Source organism: Misgurnus anguillicaudatus, chromosome 8 (assembly GCF_027580225.2).
Source record: "Misgurnus anguillicaudatus chromosome 8, ASM2758022v2, whole genome shotgun sequence".
In the NCBI taxonomy this organism is placed as follows: domain Eukaryota; kingdom Metazoa; phylum Chordata; class Actinopteri; order Cypriniformes; family Cobitidae; genus Misgurnus; species Misgurnus anguillicaudatus.
Genome location: NC_073344.2, coordinates 7,383,822 through 7,402,795, shown reverse-complemented (window position 1 = coordinate 7,402,795; position 18,974 = coordinate 7,383,822). Strand labels below are relative to the sequence as shown.

Genomic DNA, 18,974 nt, shown 5'->3' with positions numbered 1-18,974 from the left:
AACCTGTTCAGATACATTTTATGACGTTGCGCCGGTTGTGCAAATTAATGCCATGAGATTAAAGAGGCAATAAGTAGGATTTACCCCATCTAGTGGTGGAATTGTATTTTGCGTTCAAACGAACAGTGCTCTTTAGCGCCTCCCCTTTCCAAATGCGTGTTGCAACTACAGTAGCCGTTATGTAATCGCTGATCTCCTTGTCCGTTGCAGCTGGTTCACGTGTTCTGAATGAAAGCGTGTTGTGGAAACGCGTTGGTAGGCTAGTGCTTTTTGTCCCTCTCTGCTATTATAGTTTATCAATACGGCGGAACGATATGAATGCCTCCTTGGACTTACCCGTTCAATGTAAGTAAAGAGGAGAAATTCTAAACTTACAAAGAAAAGTCAGATCGCTGGCAGAGGTCATTTGACACCAACGAGGACATATTTATGAATAAAGACATTGATTTTGATTAATCAAACACCTTAAAATCTGTTTATTGTATTTTATGGGGCCTGAAGGCCGATTCTCATGGCTGGCAGGTAACGACTGAGATGTCCTTGATCAAGGCACCCTTCGCCCCCTTGACCCACTGCTCCGGGTGTGTGTGTGTGTGTGTTCATGACTTGCAGGGCATGTGTTTACTACTCACTGGGATGTGTTAAATGCATTTACATTTCGAGTATGGGTTAACATGCTTGACAGTCACTTAACTCTTTTCCTGCCATTGATGAGTTATCTCGTCAATTAAGAGAAAACACTTTCCTGCCAATAACGCCGTTTTTACGGTAATCTTTAATTCTGCTATTATCCACTAGGTGGCGCTCTTACCCAATTATAAAACACTGAAGCATCCACTGATTCAAAAACAGTAAAAACTCTGTGTATGCTTTGATTATAGTTGTGAATCTGATCTCTAATGATGCGTTCACACCAGACGCAGAAGAGGCGACAAGCGCGAGTGATTTACATGTTAAGTCAATGCAAAGACACGAATAGGCATCATACGGTGCGGTAAGCGGAAATGACGCGGATGGTGCATTTCGCGCGAATTGAGTTTTGTTGCGTGATCCGCGCAAGTTGAAAAATCTGAACTTTGTTGGATTTTCGCACCGCATTAACCAATCAGGAGCAGTGACGTGATTACAGGAAACAAGCAGAGGCAGAAATCAAAACAACAATGTACGACAACCATCATCGCTACACAAGACATCTTCATATTTTTACAGGAATTAAAAGGATCTAGTTTGGAAGAAAGTGACTGAGGAGGTCGAACAATCTGGTTAGTGTACTCAATTTGAGCTATATAAGCCCCTCTCATGACGCAAATTTCTCGAATGACCAGAATTTCACGCGCGAATGAAGCGAGTAAACACAAAATGTTCAAGCATCCAACTACGCGCAAATATCGCTTTTTTGCCGCCTCTTCCGCGTCTTTTGTGAATGCACAGTAACAAAAGTCCTTTACAAAAATGCTATTATTTCAGCTTTTTGTTACAAATTTTGTATTTTTGAAGAAACCTACCCATACTTGAGAAGTGATAAAGAGAGAACAAATGAGGATGTGTCATTAAAACACATGTTATGTTTTTATTGTGTGATTGCAGTGACTGTTTTGGGGTTCTGGACTGCGAATGGTGTATGGTCGACAGCGATGGAAAGACTAATCTGGATAAGCCCTACTGTGCCCTGCAGAAGGAGTGTTTTGGAGGGATAGTGGGTGCCAAAAGTCCGTATGTGGATGGATTGGGCATTTTAGGTGAGCTGTTCCTTCTGTAGCCACACATACTGTAGTTTATTAATGTTTGGTTAAATGTGAATGAAAGCAATTTTAAAGTGACTTAAACCCCCTTAACTGTGAGAAAAATAACTGTAACACACATTGCCTGATCTTTGTTTCTTTTTATATATAACAGTGGCAACAGTTGTGATTATTATATATGTAGAGCCCTATATACAGTATATAGACTGCGTGGTTACAGATGTGTGTTTAAAATCATTTTAGTCTTTGCACATGGTTTGTAAAATATTATATATTATATATATGTAAATAGTTGCTTCATTGTTATTCAGTATTCAGTCTGTTTATTCGGTTTAGCCTGTGTGCAAATTGAAATAAAAAGTTGCTTATAAAGTTCAATGTCAAATATATACCCATAAGTTATTTAGAGAACAATGGATATCTCATGAGTAACACATTATACCTTGAGGCCTGTGTGTGTGCTTTATGTGATTTGTCTTGTCTTAGTATTATTTTCTCTATTTATTTTTTTGCAGATGAGGAGGTGGCTTCTCTCAACATGATAAAGAGTGCACCAGTTGGACCAGTGGCAGGAGGCATAATGGGATGCATCATGGTGCTGGTGTTGGCTGTGTATGCCTACAGGCACCAGATCCACCGTCGCAGCCATCAGCACATGTCCCCTTTGGCTGCACAAGGTGAGTGACAGCCTGGACAGGACAATATATATATATATACTGTAAATACATACAATACAAGGCTTTTTGTTAGACACCAGTGGCGCACTTCACTTTTAAAGCCGAATAACAAAACCTTTGCTGATCACTTAACTAATACAATATTACAGTTGTGCACCAAAGGGAAGCGAGATTAATGAGATTATCTTTATTAAAATAATTTAAATTTGTTGTTTCCTTAACTCCAAAGCTAATTCAGTTTTGATATGTGCACAGCAACAGTAGAAAGCATTGCTATGCTACTAAATGGTCTGATGCAATTTAAATGAGTTTAAATCATATGAAAATGGTACTGCTCATCTGTTTTGAGGATATATTAGTGCACCTTTAGTCTGTCTCTGATTTAGTACTGAATAAACTGGAATATTACATTCTCTCTTGTAGTGAATCATCTAGCGTGAATGAACATTCAGCAAATGAAAGCATTAAAAGTGAAATCCATTAATTTGCATTTGGCGTCAGATGATTTTTATGTTGTTTTCGAGAATTTTTACGGGATTACTTTTACCTTTATTTTATGGAGTACAAAAAGAAATAGGCAGATGGCAAGTGACTGAAAGCCTCAGTCCCCATTCACCCTCATTGTTGGAATGAAATAGACAAGTGTCAGTTTTTTGTGTTACTTATGGAAAAAGAAATTGATATAGATTTATAAAGGCAGAAGGGTGAATAAAGGATAAATGTGTTTTCATTTTTTACTTAACCCTTACAATTGTCTTTCTCTCTCTCGCTCTCTCTCTCTCTCCCCCCAGAGATGTCTGTGCGGATGTCAAACTTGGACAATGAGCGAGATGACAGAGATGAAGACAGTCATGAAGACAGAGGAATAAGTAAGAGACCTGCATTTTCGACTGCCTGGCAACATTTAAAGGGGACATATCATGAAAATCTGACCTTTTCCATGTTTAAGTGCTATAATTGGGTCCCCAGTGTTTCTATCAACCTAGAAAATGTGAAAAAGAACAACTCAGTAACTTAGTTTTGGTAAACCATTCTCTGCAAGCATGTGAAAAATAGCTCATTGAAATCTGGTTCCCCTTGTGATGTCAGAAGGGGATAATACCGCCCCTTAATCTGCACTGTCCAACCACGGCACTGCCATTTAGTGCAGAGATTAGCTCATTTGCATTTAAAAGGGCACAATTTTGCTCACATCTACAAAGTAGTAATAATAAATTATTATGCTGTAATAAATTATCTATATGATATTTTGAGCTTAAACTTCACATACGTACTCTGGGGATACCAAAGATTTATTTTGCCTCTTGTGAAATGTCCCCTTTAATGCCAATTTTAGCACAAATGATTATGTTTAATCAGGTACTATCACTTATAAAGATACATCAGATCTGCAGTATTATACTTTGTAGCGTTGACGCTGTTTTTCACTTATTATGTGCATCAGATTACAAATGCTAATCTTCCAATCCCAAGCTATGGTGTTTTATTCTACTACATTAAAAAGCAGGAATTCAGGTTTACAATAGTACTGTGTTTGATAATTGCCTGAAACAGCCTTGTGTTTAGCATTGATATTTTCTGTTGCTATTGTGTATTCATTTATTTTTAACTTTGTTGTTTATTTTAATTAGGGTTTGTGTTTATGTAAAATGTCATTTTTTATCAATATGAATACAAATTTAGTTGTCACAACAAAGTACTAGAAACAAAAACAAAAAAAACATTAAAGCAATCTTCCGACTCGTACCCAGTTAATATGAACAATCTAAATGCTCTTACAATAAATGTCTATAGGGCAACCTTTTTTTGGTGGTACCATAAACACTGTCAGTTGAGCTGAACCAATAATTTGACTTTTTATCAATTATAAAGGCATAATTGAAACCAATATATTAAAGGCGGAGTCCATGATGTTTGAAAGCCAATGTTGATATTTGAAATCACCTAAACAAACACGCCCCTACCCCAATAGAATCTGGACCTTCTGTTGATAGACCACCCCACACATACGCAACCCGGCAGTTGATTTGATTTGATTGGCTATAAGTGTGTTTTGGTAGTCGGCCCGTCTCCTTTTCCAATCGTGGACTCCGCCTTTAAAGGGACACTTTGGCTGTGTCACTTTTAGCATAGCTTAGCATAATCCATTGAATCTGATTAGACCATTAGCATTGCGCAAAAAAAAAAATAACCCAATAATTTCTATATTTTTCCTATTTTGCCTAGAAAATCACAACTTTAAAGTCATTCTTAGTACACGATGTAACTACAGAAGAGTCAAGTTTAAAATAGGAAAAATATCAAAACTCATTGGTTATTTTTTTAGCGCAATGTTAATGGTCTAATCAGATTCAATGAATTATGCTAAGCTATGCTAAAAATGGTACTGCCAGACCCGGAGATCAGCTGAATGGATTCCAAAACGGTAAAAGTCAAATGTTTAACTCTAGTGGAGTGTCCCTTTAAAGGCCAGTCTGTATGGTATCTACTTTATAATGTGTTCATCCAACACAATCTCACGCCAGTTCGCAACTATTTTAAAAGGTGGATCATTTAACTTATAATCTCATTTATATGTTTATGTTTCTCTTTTGCCCCTGCGATGTTTCGTTTAGGGGTGGGGCTCATTATTGTTTTTATGAATTCATACAAATAAGCCACCGCATAAAATACCTACATGTTCATGTGATCAGGCTGGTTTGTAAGGCATCCAATCAGGTGTTTAATCATAAGATCATAACATCAAGGCAATGTTGACATGGTGTTTTAAAAGTATGACATCTTTTCAATTTCCTACACTGTTTACTGAGAGTTCATTCCTAGTATAACCTTATAGCCTAGTTTTATTAGAAATCTCTGTGTTTGTTACTGGCTTGCACTCAAGTGTGTTATGTTATATGACCATTTGGCTCTGTGTCTCTGTTTGTCTTTGCAGTTAGCAACACTCGATTCATTGCTGCTGTTATAGAGAGGCACACACACAGTCCCGAGCGCAGGCGGAGATACTGGGGCCGGTCAGGGACAGAAAGTGACCATGGTAAGAATTTTTGTGGATTTGAAAAGATCTTATTGTAACCGGGATCACACACAAAATCAAAGGTTGGACCCCTAAAATATCGCGCTTCACAGAGGCGGAGTTTTATTACTGAAAAAAGCAAAGCCTACCCCGGGACCTCAGTTTGCGCTTGTGTTTGACCTCTATTTCATTGGCATCTCAAGGCTTGGGTTACATTGAGTCCACAGTGCAATGCTAAATCTGCTTCTCCTCAGGGACGAGGCTTTCTAGATTTCATTGTGTAACCAGCAAGAGGAGAAAGGGCAGCCCTATTTCACAAGGAGAGGTGCAACGTGATAACCGAAGGAAAAATGCAAAGAAGTGGGTAGATTGAAAGATAGCTAGAACAGTTAGAGGTGGCAAAGACCGAGGATAAAAGTCTCTCGAAAGTTTCTTTGCAGTATTTTTATTCGGCTGGGTTAAAGGTCGCCTCCCACTGGCTGCTCAGTCATTCAGCTTAAGGGGCCGTTTTCAAGAAATATTGATTTGGCTTTTGAGTTTGTGTGTGTATGCGGGAACGCGGCGATGAAGGCTTTTTCTGTACGCTCTGACTCATTACCGCTCCACCAACACGCAGGAGTTTTCGCCAGGAGCATCCGAAAGATACAAGTAGCTTTGGAATGAGGTTTAAAGGTTTTTTCCAAACAAAACGCATTTCCGCCAGGAACTGAGATCATTGCTGTACTTGTTTGCTTGATATATTCCAGGGATAGATCTTGATCCAGGTTTCCAGCGTTTTTGTCGTTTCACGCTCACTCCATGACCGATTCGCAATTTCAGATTTATTTGTTATATTTATTTTCACACTAGTTATCGCTTTACAGAAAATAATAAAATAATGGCCCCAAACTAATGCCAACTGCCCCTCCTTAAGAGCCCATCCTTCTGCGGCAAAGCACACATTATATTAAATCTACTCAAGCCAGATATTATGCAGTTAGTTTAGTTAATTAGTTTAGTTTAGTTAACTTTATTGTCCGTTCTGCCTGTCACAATTTGTCTTTGACACTGGTGTGATACATAGTACATAAAAACATCCACTTGATTACATTTCATCACAACATATATCAACCGCAAAAGCATCCACATAACTACACATCCGCATGACACGTATTAAACAACACATGCCAATAAATTGCCTTAAGATCCCTTTTCACATAAAAAGTAACAGACAAACATTAAGAAAAACATTCAGAGCTGTAAAAGCTTTAGAGATTCAGATATAAAGTAGGCTATTATACTGCTAACCCGTCTGCTGCATTACAGTACCGCAATTAGAAGACGGTGCAATTTAGGATGATCACTGCCATTGGTACAAATGATTTGTTTATAAATACTACTTCTTGCAAAAGGAATTTAAGGTCTACGCCCAGATGATAACAACTCAAAAGCAGAGTGCAGAGGATGAGTATGGTCTTTAAAAATCTCAAGTGCCTTTTTCTCCATAAAACCATCAAATAAATCCTGTAGCGAACAAATGCTGTTTCTACCTGGTACTCTTAAAGCAACACTATGTAGTTTTTTACCTTAAAATAATGTCTCTAAAATTATTTCAGTGATAGAACAACTTTTAACTGGACAAATTGTACTGTTGCTGCAACCTGAGCAGCCTCCTAGCTGCTACAAGCACACTCTGAAAGTGGCGGTGGAGGGTAGAGCACACAGCCCCGCCCCTCCCCCTGCCTGCAGAAGAGTGTCTGATACCAGGCACGGTTGCGCTTTTCAACCACATGGGGGAGCTGTAAGTCATTTTTACATGGAAACTACATAGTGTTGCTTTAAGTGCTTGTTTCATTATTTGTGAACGGTTGTTCCTCTTTTTAACTGCTAAATTACCATACCATGAGACAATATTATATGCCCAAATATTAAAAACTACTCAACTTTCTAAAAAGGCCAAGGTGTTGCCTGGCCTTCTTATGGATATACTAGTATGGCAACACTAAAGAGTTTTTGCTCTTTGCTCACCCTACAGGTTAGATGCGTAATTGTCCATTACCACTATCGTAAATACTGCAGCATAGCTGGCTCTGATTGGATTGTATGTCTGCCATACAGCAAGTTTTTGTAGTTTTCACTCGAACTACAGGACCATGACCCCACAGTTGAAAACTTCTTTAATGTGGTGTTGGCCAGTAGAGGGCTCCAAAGTGAATGTGAAAGTGCCGTTCACCCTGTTTCGAGTGGATGAACGACTGAAACTTTTTTGGAAACGTTATTTTAAGGTAAAAAAACTCTTTGGTGCTGTTTTAACATTAATCTAAAAATGTAGTTTATCATCTATAGTCGTTCCTAAGTACTTAAATTTGAAACTTTTCTACAGATTGTCTTTCTATGACAACATGCTTGTGGATAAGACCTTTATCCTCCGATCTTTTTTGGTTCCATACACATAACTTTAGTTTTTCCAATATAAAAATGCAGGGACATATTCACTTTCCTATGCCATTGACGAGTTAACTCGTCAATTAAGAGAAAGCACTTTCCTGCCAATAACGAATTTTTCCGGCAATCCGTATTCCCGCTATTATCCACCAGGTGGCACTTCTATCCAACTTATAAAACCCGGAAGTATTACCTAAAGGGAGTCGCACACCGGCCGCGCAGCGCCGTTCTAAAAAAAATCGAACATTTTTCTATGAGTATATGCACACTGGCGCCACTCACATAGTTTAACATTAAAAAACATCATATTTGTCCCAAATCATTAACGATTAAAATTGCCTGCTTAACGTTTATTTTGCATTTTGAAGTAGACGCTATCTGACGAAGCTCGCACTATTTAATGTGCACTTCTGGTTTACGATACCTCCGAGTTGTCATAGACGCGACTTGATGCGTTACGACGCTGAGCTGTGCGGCCGGTGTGCGATCCCCTTAAGTGCAAACAGTTCAAACTCTTGTGTATGTTTTGAGGATCGCTCTGAATCTGATCTGTCAAAAGTCATTCACAAAAATTGAATTATCTCAGCTTTTTAAATTATAATTTTTAATTTTTGAAAAAAAAATTAAGAGGTTATAAAAAGAGAACAAATTAATGTAGGATTTTTTGTATGAAAGTGGAGGGTATGTTCTTTCATTTGATATATTGTATGTTTATATATTTAAAGATTTTTTTCTGGAAGGCATTAAACTTTGTGAAAATTATAAAAAATGCTGGCAACTTTATTTTAAAACGCTGGTGGGGAAAGAGTTAATATTACATCGTCTATGTTATAGTTTAGATGTGGTTTAATGTGTAAAGTACCTGTAATGTTTGGATCATGATTTGTTTATAATCTTTATAAAAGTTTTAAAGCTGGAGAGATGCAGTGGTCAGTGAAGCTGGCTGGCTGGCTGGTAAAGGCTATAGTTTGTGCTCTCTGAGTCAGCTCATACAAACATTGATCAAAGTCAGGACCATGAGAGGTTTTTGACCTTTCCTTCACCTCTGATCCTGTTTTAAATCCTTTCATGCGGCTAGACCAGGGGTCTCCAACCTTTTTGTGAGCACAAATGGTTAAAACACAATGGTTAAAACAATCTTGAGGGCTACTTTTTGATAGAGTCCACTCAAACCGTTTTTGTTTTACTTGTTTATTTTATTTTACTTGTTGATATGTTTTATCATTGTTTAAAATGTTAACATAGATAAAGAAGCCAAGCTAATATAAAAAATATGTAATAAATTAATATTACAATTGGGACTATATAGAATGTGCTTTGGCGGGCACCTCACAGACTCTTTGCGGGCAACCCGGGGGCACCATGTTAGAGACCACTGGGCTAGACGTTTGGCCTCTTGACATCAAGACATCTTGCTTCACTTGACTGTACCTTCATTCTTTTGGGATTTAACACACTCTAGAATGGATGTGTTAAAACCAGGGCTTTGAACCAGAATTTTTTCCCAATTGGTTCGTTCCGAACAGAAACAGTATTTTTCCAGTTTTCAGTTCAACCCTAAAATTGACGTTTCTGAACCGGTTAGAACAAAAAAAAGTTCCCGAACCGGTTAATAACGTTCCATGTCAGCTGTGGGACATACAAATAAGTAGGCTGATCATTAGGACATTAAACTTAAATAATTAGTCTACATAATTTTACTTAAGTTTCTATCTTGCCATCAAACATTAAAAAAGGCTACATTATGTAAGCTGCATAACTGTAATTCTGACATGCCTACATTTTTTAAGTGCACTTAAACACGCACACACACACAGACGGAGGACGAATTCCAAATGGCACTTCGGGAAGAAGATGCAGCATAAACAGTCGCTCCACATAAAATGAAAATTACGTTGTTTTTCAGTGCTTTATTCACCAAATGTATTTTAATGGACTACAGTATGAGACACAGTAGCGCAACTCTTTCTCAAGTTTATACATCAAGAGTTATGATCTTTGAAGGGCGGAGTTAGACCGGACATTGGACCGGAAATTGCTCACTTTAGCGTCTTTTAGTGGTTAAATTGTTTAAAAACACTTAAGTGTTAACATTTGCAAGCCGTTGAAACGCGTGCAAGAACTGCGGGAACTTGCAAGAACTGTTTGCAGCTTTTCAATAATGTTCACGTCACATAATCACGTCACTTCATAACGTTCCCATGGCAACTTGTGTGAAGTAAATGCAAAATTTTTCAACTTTCTGCTAAGATATATGTGATTTTTGCATGAAAATGCAGGGATTATGAAATCACGCTAGCCCTGCCTATTTTGCGCACGGAAATCTGCAATTTATGCTGCGAAAGTGTGGCGTATATTGAAAAAATAAATATGCAGACTTTGGCTAATTATGCGTTGAATCATGCGATCGCATAATCGCGTTTTTCTGGAGGGACTGATTAGTGTTGATTCTGGGAAAACACACTAAATGTGTTGTCCCAGAATCCACCCATCTCTTGAGTTCTTATTGAAACAACACTTTTTGTATTACTTTTAACACAACTTGTTTTTTATTTTAAAACAAAATCGACACAAAATGACACATAATGTGTTAAAAGTTTAAAGGGGCCATGGCACAAGACTTTTTTAAGATGTCAAATAAATCTTTGGTGTCCCCAGAGCACATATGTGACGTTTTAGCTCAAAATACCATATAAATAATTTATTATAGCATGTTAAAATGGCCACTTTGTAGGTGTGTGCTTTAAAATGCTAATGAGCTGATGAAGTGCAAACACTGATCACAATGATCACAAAAATTGAAATTGTGCCGTAAATTATTTTCTCTCTCTCTCTTTCTCTCTGCACTAAATGGCAGTGCTGTGATTGGAAAGTGCAGCCAAAGGGGCGATATTATTATAATAAGAGCTCCTTATGACATCATAAGGAGAGCCAAATTTCAACTACCTATTTTTTCATGTTCTTGTAGGGAATGGTTTACCAAAACTAAGTTACTGGGTTGATATTTTTCACATTTTCTAGGTTGATAGAAGCACTGGGGACCCAATCATAGCACTTAAACATGCAAAGAGTCAGATTTTCATGCCATGGCCCCTTTAACACAAAAAGATGTGTAAAGAATTAACACATCCTTTCTAAGAGTGCATAATAATAATCATAATAATAATAGATTTTATATATTGCACTTTTCTTATATGGTGGTTGCTTTTCAAATATAAGCATATAGTTAAAAACAACTGTTAAAATTTTGTATTTCATGTTCATCTTTCTTCTTTTGTATTGTTGCCACATGCCTTAACTGAGGGAATTATTGTGCTTTTTTTTAAATGGTACTCTATTGTTGCAAATATAATAGCATAATATTATACCTGTACCTTTAATAATAGGTGTAGTTAAAACTAGGTGTCAGGACATTGCTCCAAAATGCCCTGACATCTGCATCCATTTCAAAAAGAGACAGATGATAACAACAAACTCCACTTTGAACCATTGCCAGTCCTATGCACCATAATTTTATAATTATTATAATCATTACTACTGCTTTATCAGTACTTTTTAGTAGCTATTTTTATAGTTACAGGTTTTACATTGCACTGTGGCTACTTTCATGTGTGTATATGTATATTTATATTTATTTATATAATATTTATTATCATATAATGTAGGAGACATCATCACCCAGTTCCATCATTTCTGGAAGATGACACAAAGCCAGAAATAATAAGTTTCCTAAATTGTCTTGTTGGCTTTAAGAAATCAAAACCGTTAGATGAGAACACTGAAGATTCATAGCATGATTTTGCCAGATTTCTCTTTGTTTTTCTTGTTGTGCTAGGTTTTAATTTTTCACTTGACTGATCCTGTTTATTTATATACAGGTTACAGTACCATGAGCCCTCAGGAGGACAGTGAGAATCCACCGTGCAACAACGATCCTCTGTCTGCGGGCGTTGACGTGGGCAATCACGATGAGGACCTTGACCTGGATACACCTCCACAAACAGCTGCTCTTCTAAGCCACAAGTTCCACCCGTATCGGCACCCCCACACACACCACCCCCTTCACTTGCATACGCACCATCTCCAGGCGGCAGTTACCGTGCACAGCGTGGATGCCGAGTGCTGATCCTGCCCACCTGTGACTCCCGAACCACCAACCCTGCCTTTGATGCCACTGATCTTCAGCCCTCGCTCTTCATCCATCAACCCTAGCAAGTCAGGCCCTGCATCCTCCAATGAGAGGAGAGAACCAGAACTCCCTCTCTCCCAGGGGACCCACTGATAGCTAGTGGACGGTGGTCATATTGACTATGGAAGCAAACAGTTGGCCACCCTTTAGAAATAATTAGGGAGTGGATTTGGCAGGTGCATACAAGTTTTTTTTCCAATGAAGATTAAAGGATTATTTTTCTACTATTTATTTAACTGGATTTAAGATGGGGATAATGAATGGGAAAACATTGACTGACTGAACTGTCAGCTTTCTGTTTGGCCCTTGGAATCCATTTTTAGGATGCGGCCCTAGTTTCTCCATGATTAGACTGCATGGAAGCCTTGAAGGATTCGATTCATGGCACGTTTGAGTTACACACATGCCATGAGATTTTCCTGTGGGGAGAGCAGACAAAGAATTTCAAGGAACAATAGAGACGAATGCCTGTGCAGCACATCAAGGAGAGAAAGAGAGTCCAGCCATCTGCCAATGGAGTCTTGGAAATGTCCTGTATTTGCTAGTTTCACGGGTGTATATCATTTGTGACTGTGTGAGAAGATTTATCTTCAGACACTGTGCAATGTGACCAAGGTTTTCTGTGCCACATGGGTTTAGTCTCTAAACCTACTGCCAGATATTTGAAATATTTTAAAGATGACTTGGGAGAGACTGCTTAGACTTACCACTGTGTGTATAAGCTCTCGTTGTATTTCTGTCTGCCCAGTTATTTTACATTTGTTGTGAGAGTGATGGACAAACAGAATGCGTGTGTTGGTGCTTGTGTACGTAATTGTGTGTGGATGTTTGATGGCACGGATGGATGAGCTCCATTAATGTTGTATTTTTTTTTTAAGTCATTAGTCAGTATTGATGGAACGCCGTGATATTTTTCATATCCTTTTAAACCCATGTGCACTTTCATTCAACTGCCTGTCTACTGAAATGTAGACGATGTGCTCCTATGATTTTAGAGGGATTGTGACTATTGTTTTCTGAATGAAATGATATACCATGTATATACATCTAAAGTTTAACAAAGTAGATATAAATGTGTCATACACTACAAACCTTTTATCCTCGCCTGAAGCGTTTTTGTCATGTGTTTTTCAGTTCTCCTGAGAGTTTTAGCATTTTTCTAAGTTGTTCTTAAAGGGACATTCCCCTTTTTTTGAAAATATGTTCATTTTCCAGCTTCCCTAGAGTTAAACATTGGAATCTCACCGTTTTGGAATCCATTCAGCTGATCCCCTGGCGTTAGCATTTTTAGCATAGCTTAGCACAATCTATTGAATCTGATTAGACCATTAGCATCGTGCTCAAAAATAACCAAAGAGTTTTGATATTTTTGCTATTTAAAACTTGACTCTTCTGCAGTTACATCGTGTACTAAGACTGACAGAAAATTAAAAGTTGCGATTTTTTAGGCAGATATGCTAGGAACTATACTCTCAAACTGGCGTAATAATCAATTACTTTGCTGATGTAACATGACTGCAGAAGGCGTAGTGATATTACGCACTGCCCAAAAATAGTCCCCTTGGTTACTTTCAATAGCAGGGGACTATTTTCGGGCACTGCGTAATATCACTACACCTGCTGCAGCCATAGAGACAGAGCGCAGCGCGTCATAACCTGAAAACCACTCCCACCGGGGGGGGGGGGGGGAAGTAATCCAACCGTCTCCATTGACTTTGTATTGCGAGAGGACGCCTCCTTGTCATTTCTGGCTTATAACAAAAACTGAATAATGCCTAAAAGCTGCTGTGTGACAATTATACAGCTAACAAGCCAAAGAACCCAGAAATAAGTTTTTATAAGCTGTCGAGCCGTAAAACCCAGTCTTTAAGGAGAATAAAGTGGATCGCCGACTACGTTTGCCCCTATTGGACGCAGTTTTACTGATGGGAGTGCTATGGGGGGTTGCCTGTTTCCGTTTCTGTGTCTTTAGACGCTCGTTTTTTGGAGTCGAAAGCTTATAAAAACGTATTTGTTTTTTTTTTATTGTTAGATGTACACCTTGTCACACAGCAGCTTTTAGGTATTATTCTGTTTTTAAGTTTAATATGTAAATAAGTTTTTATAAGCTGTCGACCCCAAAAAACGAGCTTTTAAAGACACAAAAATGGACACAGGCAACTCCTCACAGCACTTCCATCAGCAGAACTGCTTCCACCAGGGGGAAACGCAGTCGGCGATCCACTTTATTCTCCTTAAAGACTGGGTTTTACGGCTCGACAGCTTCTAAAAAAATTTCTGGGTTCTTTGGCTTGTTAGCTGTACATATTGTCACACAGCAGCTTTTAGGCATTATTCAGTTTTTTGTTATAAGCCAGAAATGACTAGGAGGCGTCCTCTCGCAACACAACGTCATTGGAGACGGCCGGACCGAACTCCCCCCCGGTGGGCGTGGCCCCCAAATTTGCAGAACTGCGCTCTGTCTCTATGTTACAGCAGCAAAGTCCAAACATCACGTGACTCAAAAGTGAAATGTGTATTTACAACTTACCAGGTTGCCCAATGTCCTCACTTACACTCTTCCAAGCAAGGTCCTTTTTATTCCTGTCTCTATAGAAATAAGAACTTGTGTCGTATAGCTCCGGGTGACTGCTCACGGACAATATCAAGCATTCCTCCATGTTGAATGAGTGACTCCGGGCAGGTCTGCCGCCACAGCAGCAAGCAGGCTCCTGCTTGGTAAACGCGGCGCGAAAATCAGCCAAAGTTCAAAATTTTCAACTTGGTATCAGCCGCAAATTCGCGTCAAGCACACAAAGCACCATTCGCGCATACCGCGCCTGATGCTCATTTCGTGCCATTTCCGCGAACGAGGCAGAATCGCGTCTGCCGCGCCAAACGCCTCATTCGCGTCACGAGACCTCCAGATGCACGTCAAAGCGTCTTCACATTGACTTAACATTGAAATCACTCGCACTTGCCCCTCTACCGCGGCTGGTGTGAACGCAGCATTAGTATTGCAATTAATGTTATCCTTAGTGATGTCATGTAATACATCATTCATCTTCATAACAAGACGGCATATTAGCTTTATTTAAATATTTAATTTATCAGCAAGTAGTGTCATTACTTAGTGTGTATATTTGAACTACACATAGGAAAAAGTTGCTATACATTGTGTTGCTCAATTTACCGTTAGGCTATTTTTCTATAGCAATAGATCACCCAACAATGAAAACTTAGTCATAATTTACCCACCCGGATGTAATTTAATACACCAATGTCTTTGTTCTTCAGAGCACAAATGCAGATTTTTTTTTTTATTAAGTAGTGTTTTAAGTTTTTTGTTAGTATGGGAGTAGATAGTGACCGCTTCTGTAAGCTTCAAAAGGGACCCAAAAGTGTTAAACAAATACTGTAACTGCACTCGGCTCGTGCTGTAAATTTTAAATGTTCTGAAGGCATACAAAAGGGTTTGGTGAAAAACTAATATAATCCATTATTTGATGCATCTGTGCCTCTCTTTCATGTGCCTGAATTGTTGTTCAGGCAGTTTTAGGATGTTTACTTCAAAATCATATCCACAACAAGAAAGTAGAGGAGTAAATGCCTTCAGGACACTTAAAATTATGACACGGTTCAGGGGGAGGTTTTTGTGAGTCCTTGAAGCTTGAAGGGTTTTCTGGCTACTATGGAAGTGCAGTAACGAGAAAACCCAAAACAACACTTAAAAAAATCTGTGTTTGTGTTCAGAGAAACAAAGAAAGACATTAAAGATTAAACCGACACACAAACTGTTGCTCACTAACACTTTCGTGAGTCTCTAATTTGTGCTTATTAAAATGCCCCCCCCCCAATGATATAACAGGAAATGGTCATAATGTGTTATTATTAGCCAAACACAGGCATTTATGGGGCAGGATTAAAATATAATCTGCTCTCAAACAACCTTCCTCGTCGTCATCAGTCCATTTTTTGACCTACATTCACACACACAAGTAAATAAAGTCGTGTGAAGTGCAGGCCATTCCTCGCGAGCTGTCACTGCGTGGATCACGGAGGATTTGCGCACAAGGACATAAAGGAGGTACATGCAGGAGAGATTTGTGCAGTGCGTCCCATCGGCCTTATGTTTAGCGTTGCGTGGCAAGGCAAAGATCAGGGGTTAGATTTGCGCATACTGATAAAGTGTATACTATTGCATGCACTTTTTATGTCTATTTGTAGAAAAGCGTCTGCTAAAGACGTAAATGTAAGCATGTGCGTTACAGATGCAAGGTCATTCCATCTCCCTTTCAATATTAGGTTTACAGTGCGAGGACACAAAAAGGATGGCACAAAAGTGGAGCACTTCTGTAAAGTTGGGGCCAAAGTGGAGAAATGGCGCATTTGCTGAAGCGAATCAGAGCAAAACCGACTAAATTGTACATGTTCTCTAAAGTGTCTGCTTTTTTTTTTACTTATCGATGAAATGCTCAAATAGATCGGTTTAAACACTTAGGGCGAAATCCAAACGGCACTTTTGCGCACTGAAGGGCACGTCGGAAAGGGGGGCCTGTTCGTCCCGCATAAAAAAAGATAAAGAATAAGATAAATAGAAAAACATTAGCTGTGTTCCAATCTAATGAGACACAATTGGCCTTCTCACTCACTTCAGCCTCTTAACTAGGGCACAGAGATGCGCACTGATTTGCCCTTATTCAATATTGTTTGCGTATTTAGTGTTAACCTCATAGTAGCCTAATACATGCATGTATCAGTGTCGAATTTACACTGTACATTAATAAATCGCCAGTGGTTTCGCTTAGGACCACACACATTCAATGACTTGAAAACCGCCGCCCACACATACTCAGCGCAGCTCCCAGTGATGGGTTCAAGGTTTTCTTCACCCCCTTTACATAAACACAAGCGCGTCCCAGATGCGCGATCCGCTAGCTCTGGCGGCACTCGCGCGCGCGCGCCCACGCGCTACTTGTCTAAACCATTGAATTATTCTGGTCTCCACTCAATCCCACTCATAGACGCGCTTAATCATTTGCTTTAGACACGGCCGTGGGTTCACGTTCAGGTGGAGCCGATGAACGCACATCTGTGTTCCTTTTAGAAGGTTCAGAGGTGATGGGAAATCAGAAAAATTATGGATTTACATTTTACATTTATCAATATGCGTGGGATTTGAACCCATGACCTTATGCTGTTAACGCAGGCTCTGCTTATTGCGCACATTTGCAAATGGAATGGAACAGTGCATTGTCACTTTCTATTTTTCAGCAATTGTTTTTGATTTTACGCTTTGACAGTTTCAAACTGTTAATTGTTTTAATGGTCCAAACTGCATCCAGAATTTGGGCAGGGTGCTTTTACAATGATTTTTCCCAAAAGAGTAGGCTAAAGGCGCGATGGTCTGTAAATATTGTTGATGTGGGATGGGTAGCTCGAAACTGAAAGCGTTCATTCAGGGACATAAGAAGTCTGCCAGAAGATGGCATTTAGCACACCCACGAGTGGCGGCGGCATAAGTCATTCATTCCCAGTTTATTACAAATCAAAAGAGATGCTTTTATTTCAGAAACATTTTAGATGTTTACACAAATCATATTAAAATCTCCAATAGAAGTTAAAATAATGACAAGTTTTCCACAAAATAGGCTGTTTTAGGGTGTATTTAAAATAGTATTTGAATACAAATAGTAATATTTATAATACAAAACAGCAAGTATAAACGAACTACTATTAAAGAAGTAACTGTTTTGAGTTATATATTGTAATTTGTTTTGATGATTCTCCTGCATAATATCATTGTCATCAGCATGGAGAGATGATTTTACAAGTTGCCTACGCGGGACAGTTTTAATAAGCAGAACGAGTTTAGTTTTCTATCGGTGGAGGTCGCCCGCCGTACTGCTGTGGGGGTGATCCACACTACTTTCAAGTGTGCCGTCGATGGGTTTGACTAGAAACACAGACGCCCACCTATCCGCTCTATCCGACTCACTTTCCACCGAGCGCTGCAAAATGGCGGCCGCTTCATCCATCCAGCCGCCGAGCGTACACGCGACGAAGCGGGAAAATTCACCTCACCCGGACTCCGACAGCCCCGCGAGCCGACAGGATGAGGACGCAGCCTCCGAGGGGTTCGCCATCCTCAGAGATCTACCGGAACTGGATCCGGAGGAGATTGAAAGACGTCTGGAGAAAACTCGCAGAGAGCTGAGCAACAGGAGGAAGATCCTTATTAAGAACCTGCCACAGGACACCACTAACCAGGTAACAGTTAGAGGGATTTCAATATATCAGCCTGACAGGTGAAAGTTACACTGCTACATGGTTCCTATGATTAAAGAGATAACTTTTCAGAGAGGGGTTCTTTATGGCATGGACAACATTTGTTAGTTTGTTGAGGTCACATAAATTACCGTTTAGTTTATGCACGTTCGATGTCTGTTAATGCTCGTTAAACATTCACCTGCAGAGCGCACTACTACCGTTCATTTAGCAACCAAAACAAATACAGAAAAGGCGACTGCTTAAGATGATACGTTGATAGAAAGTAATATTAAAACAACGGTTACTTTAAAATATAGATATGGGAGTAAATGGATATGTTTAGTTGCATGACAGTGAGATAAAAACACGTTACCCTATACTTTTAACGTCGGAATACCGCGCTACCCAAAACATTATCCGCTTTAAAATAACATTTAAAAAAGATACCTCCGCGTAAAGCGTCTTATAAAACAAAATTAACAACAAATTAAACAGCTGAAAGTATGAGACGAACGTCCCGTGTGATTTTTTTCTTGTAAATTATATTGTGTTTTTTTAAGGATGTTATTTCAACACACATTACCTCATTACTTACTGATAAAAACATCGGGGCTCTCCTTCGTTTATTATTTCGTGGACAAGTCACTTCTTAGTAGTTATATGGTTACATGTTGAAT

General features: G+C 39.1%; 2 protein-coding genes across 3 annotated transcripts in view; both read left to right on the top strand.

Annotated features, from left to right (window-relative positions):
- Positions 1 to 13,144, top strand: part of cachd1 (cache domain containing 1) — a 102,635-nt gene extending 89,491 nt beyond the window's left edge. The window contains exons 23-27 of the mRNA XM_055213275.2: positions 1,588 to 1,739; positions 2,258 to 2,419; positions 3,211 to 3,288; positions 5,355 to 5,456; positions 11,738 to 13,144. Of these exons, the coding sequence (XP_055069250.1) occupies positions 1,588 to 1,739; positions 2,258 to 2,419; positions 3,211 to 3,288; positions 5,355 to 5,456; positions 11,738 to 11,985 (742 nt within the window). The 3' untranslated portion in view covers positions 11,986 to 13,144. The remainder of the gene's footprint in view (positions 1 to 1,587; positions 1,740 to 2,257; positions 2,420 to 3,210; positions 3,289 to 5,354; positions 5,457 to 11,737) is intronic.
- Positions 13,145 to 17,890: 4,746 nt separating this feature from the next.
- raver2 (ribonucleoprotein, PTB-binding 2) overlaps positions 17,891 to 18,974 on the top strand; it is a 112,430-nt gene continuing 111,346 nt past the window's right edge. For both annotated transcript variants that reach the window (XM_055212596.2, XM_055212595.2), the window contains exon 1: positions 17,891 to 18,297. In XM_055212596.2, the coding sequence (XP_055068571.2) occupies positions 17,974 to 18,297 (324 nt within the window). In that variant the 5' untranslated portion in view covers positions 17,891 to 17,973. The remainder of the gene's footprint in view (positions 18,298 to 18,974) is intronic.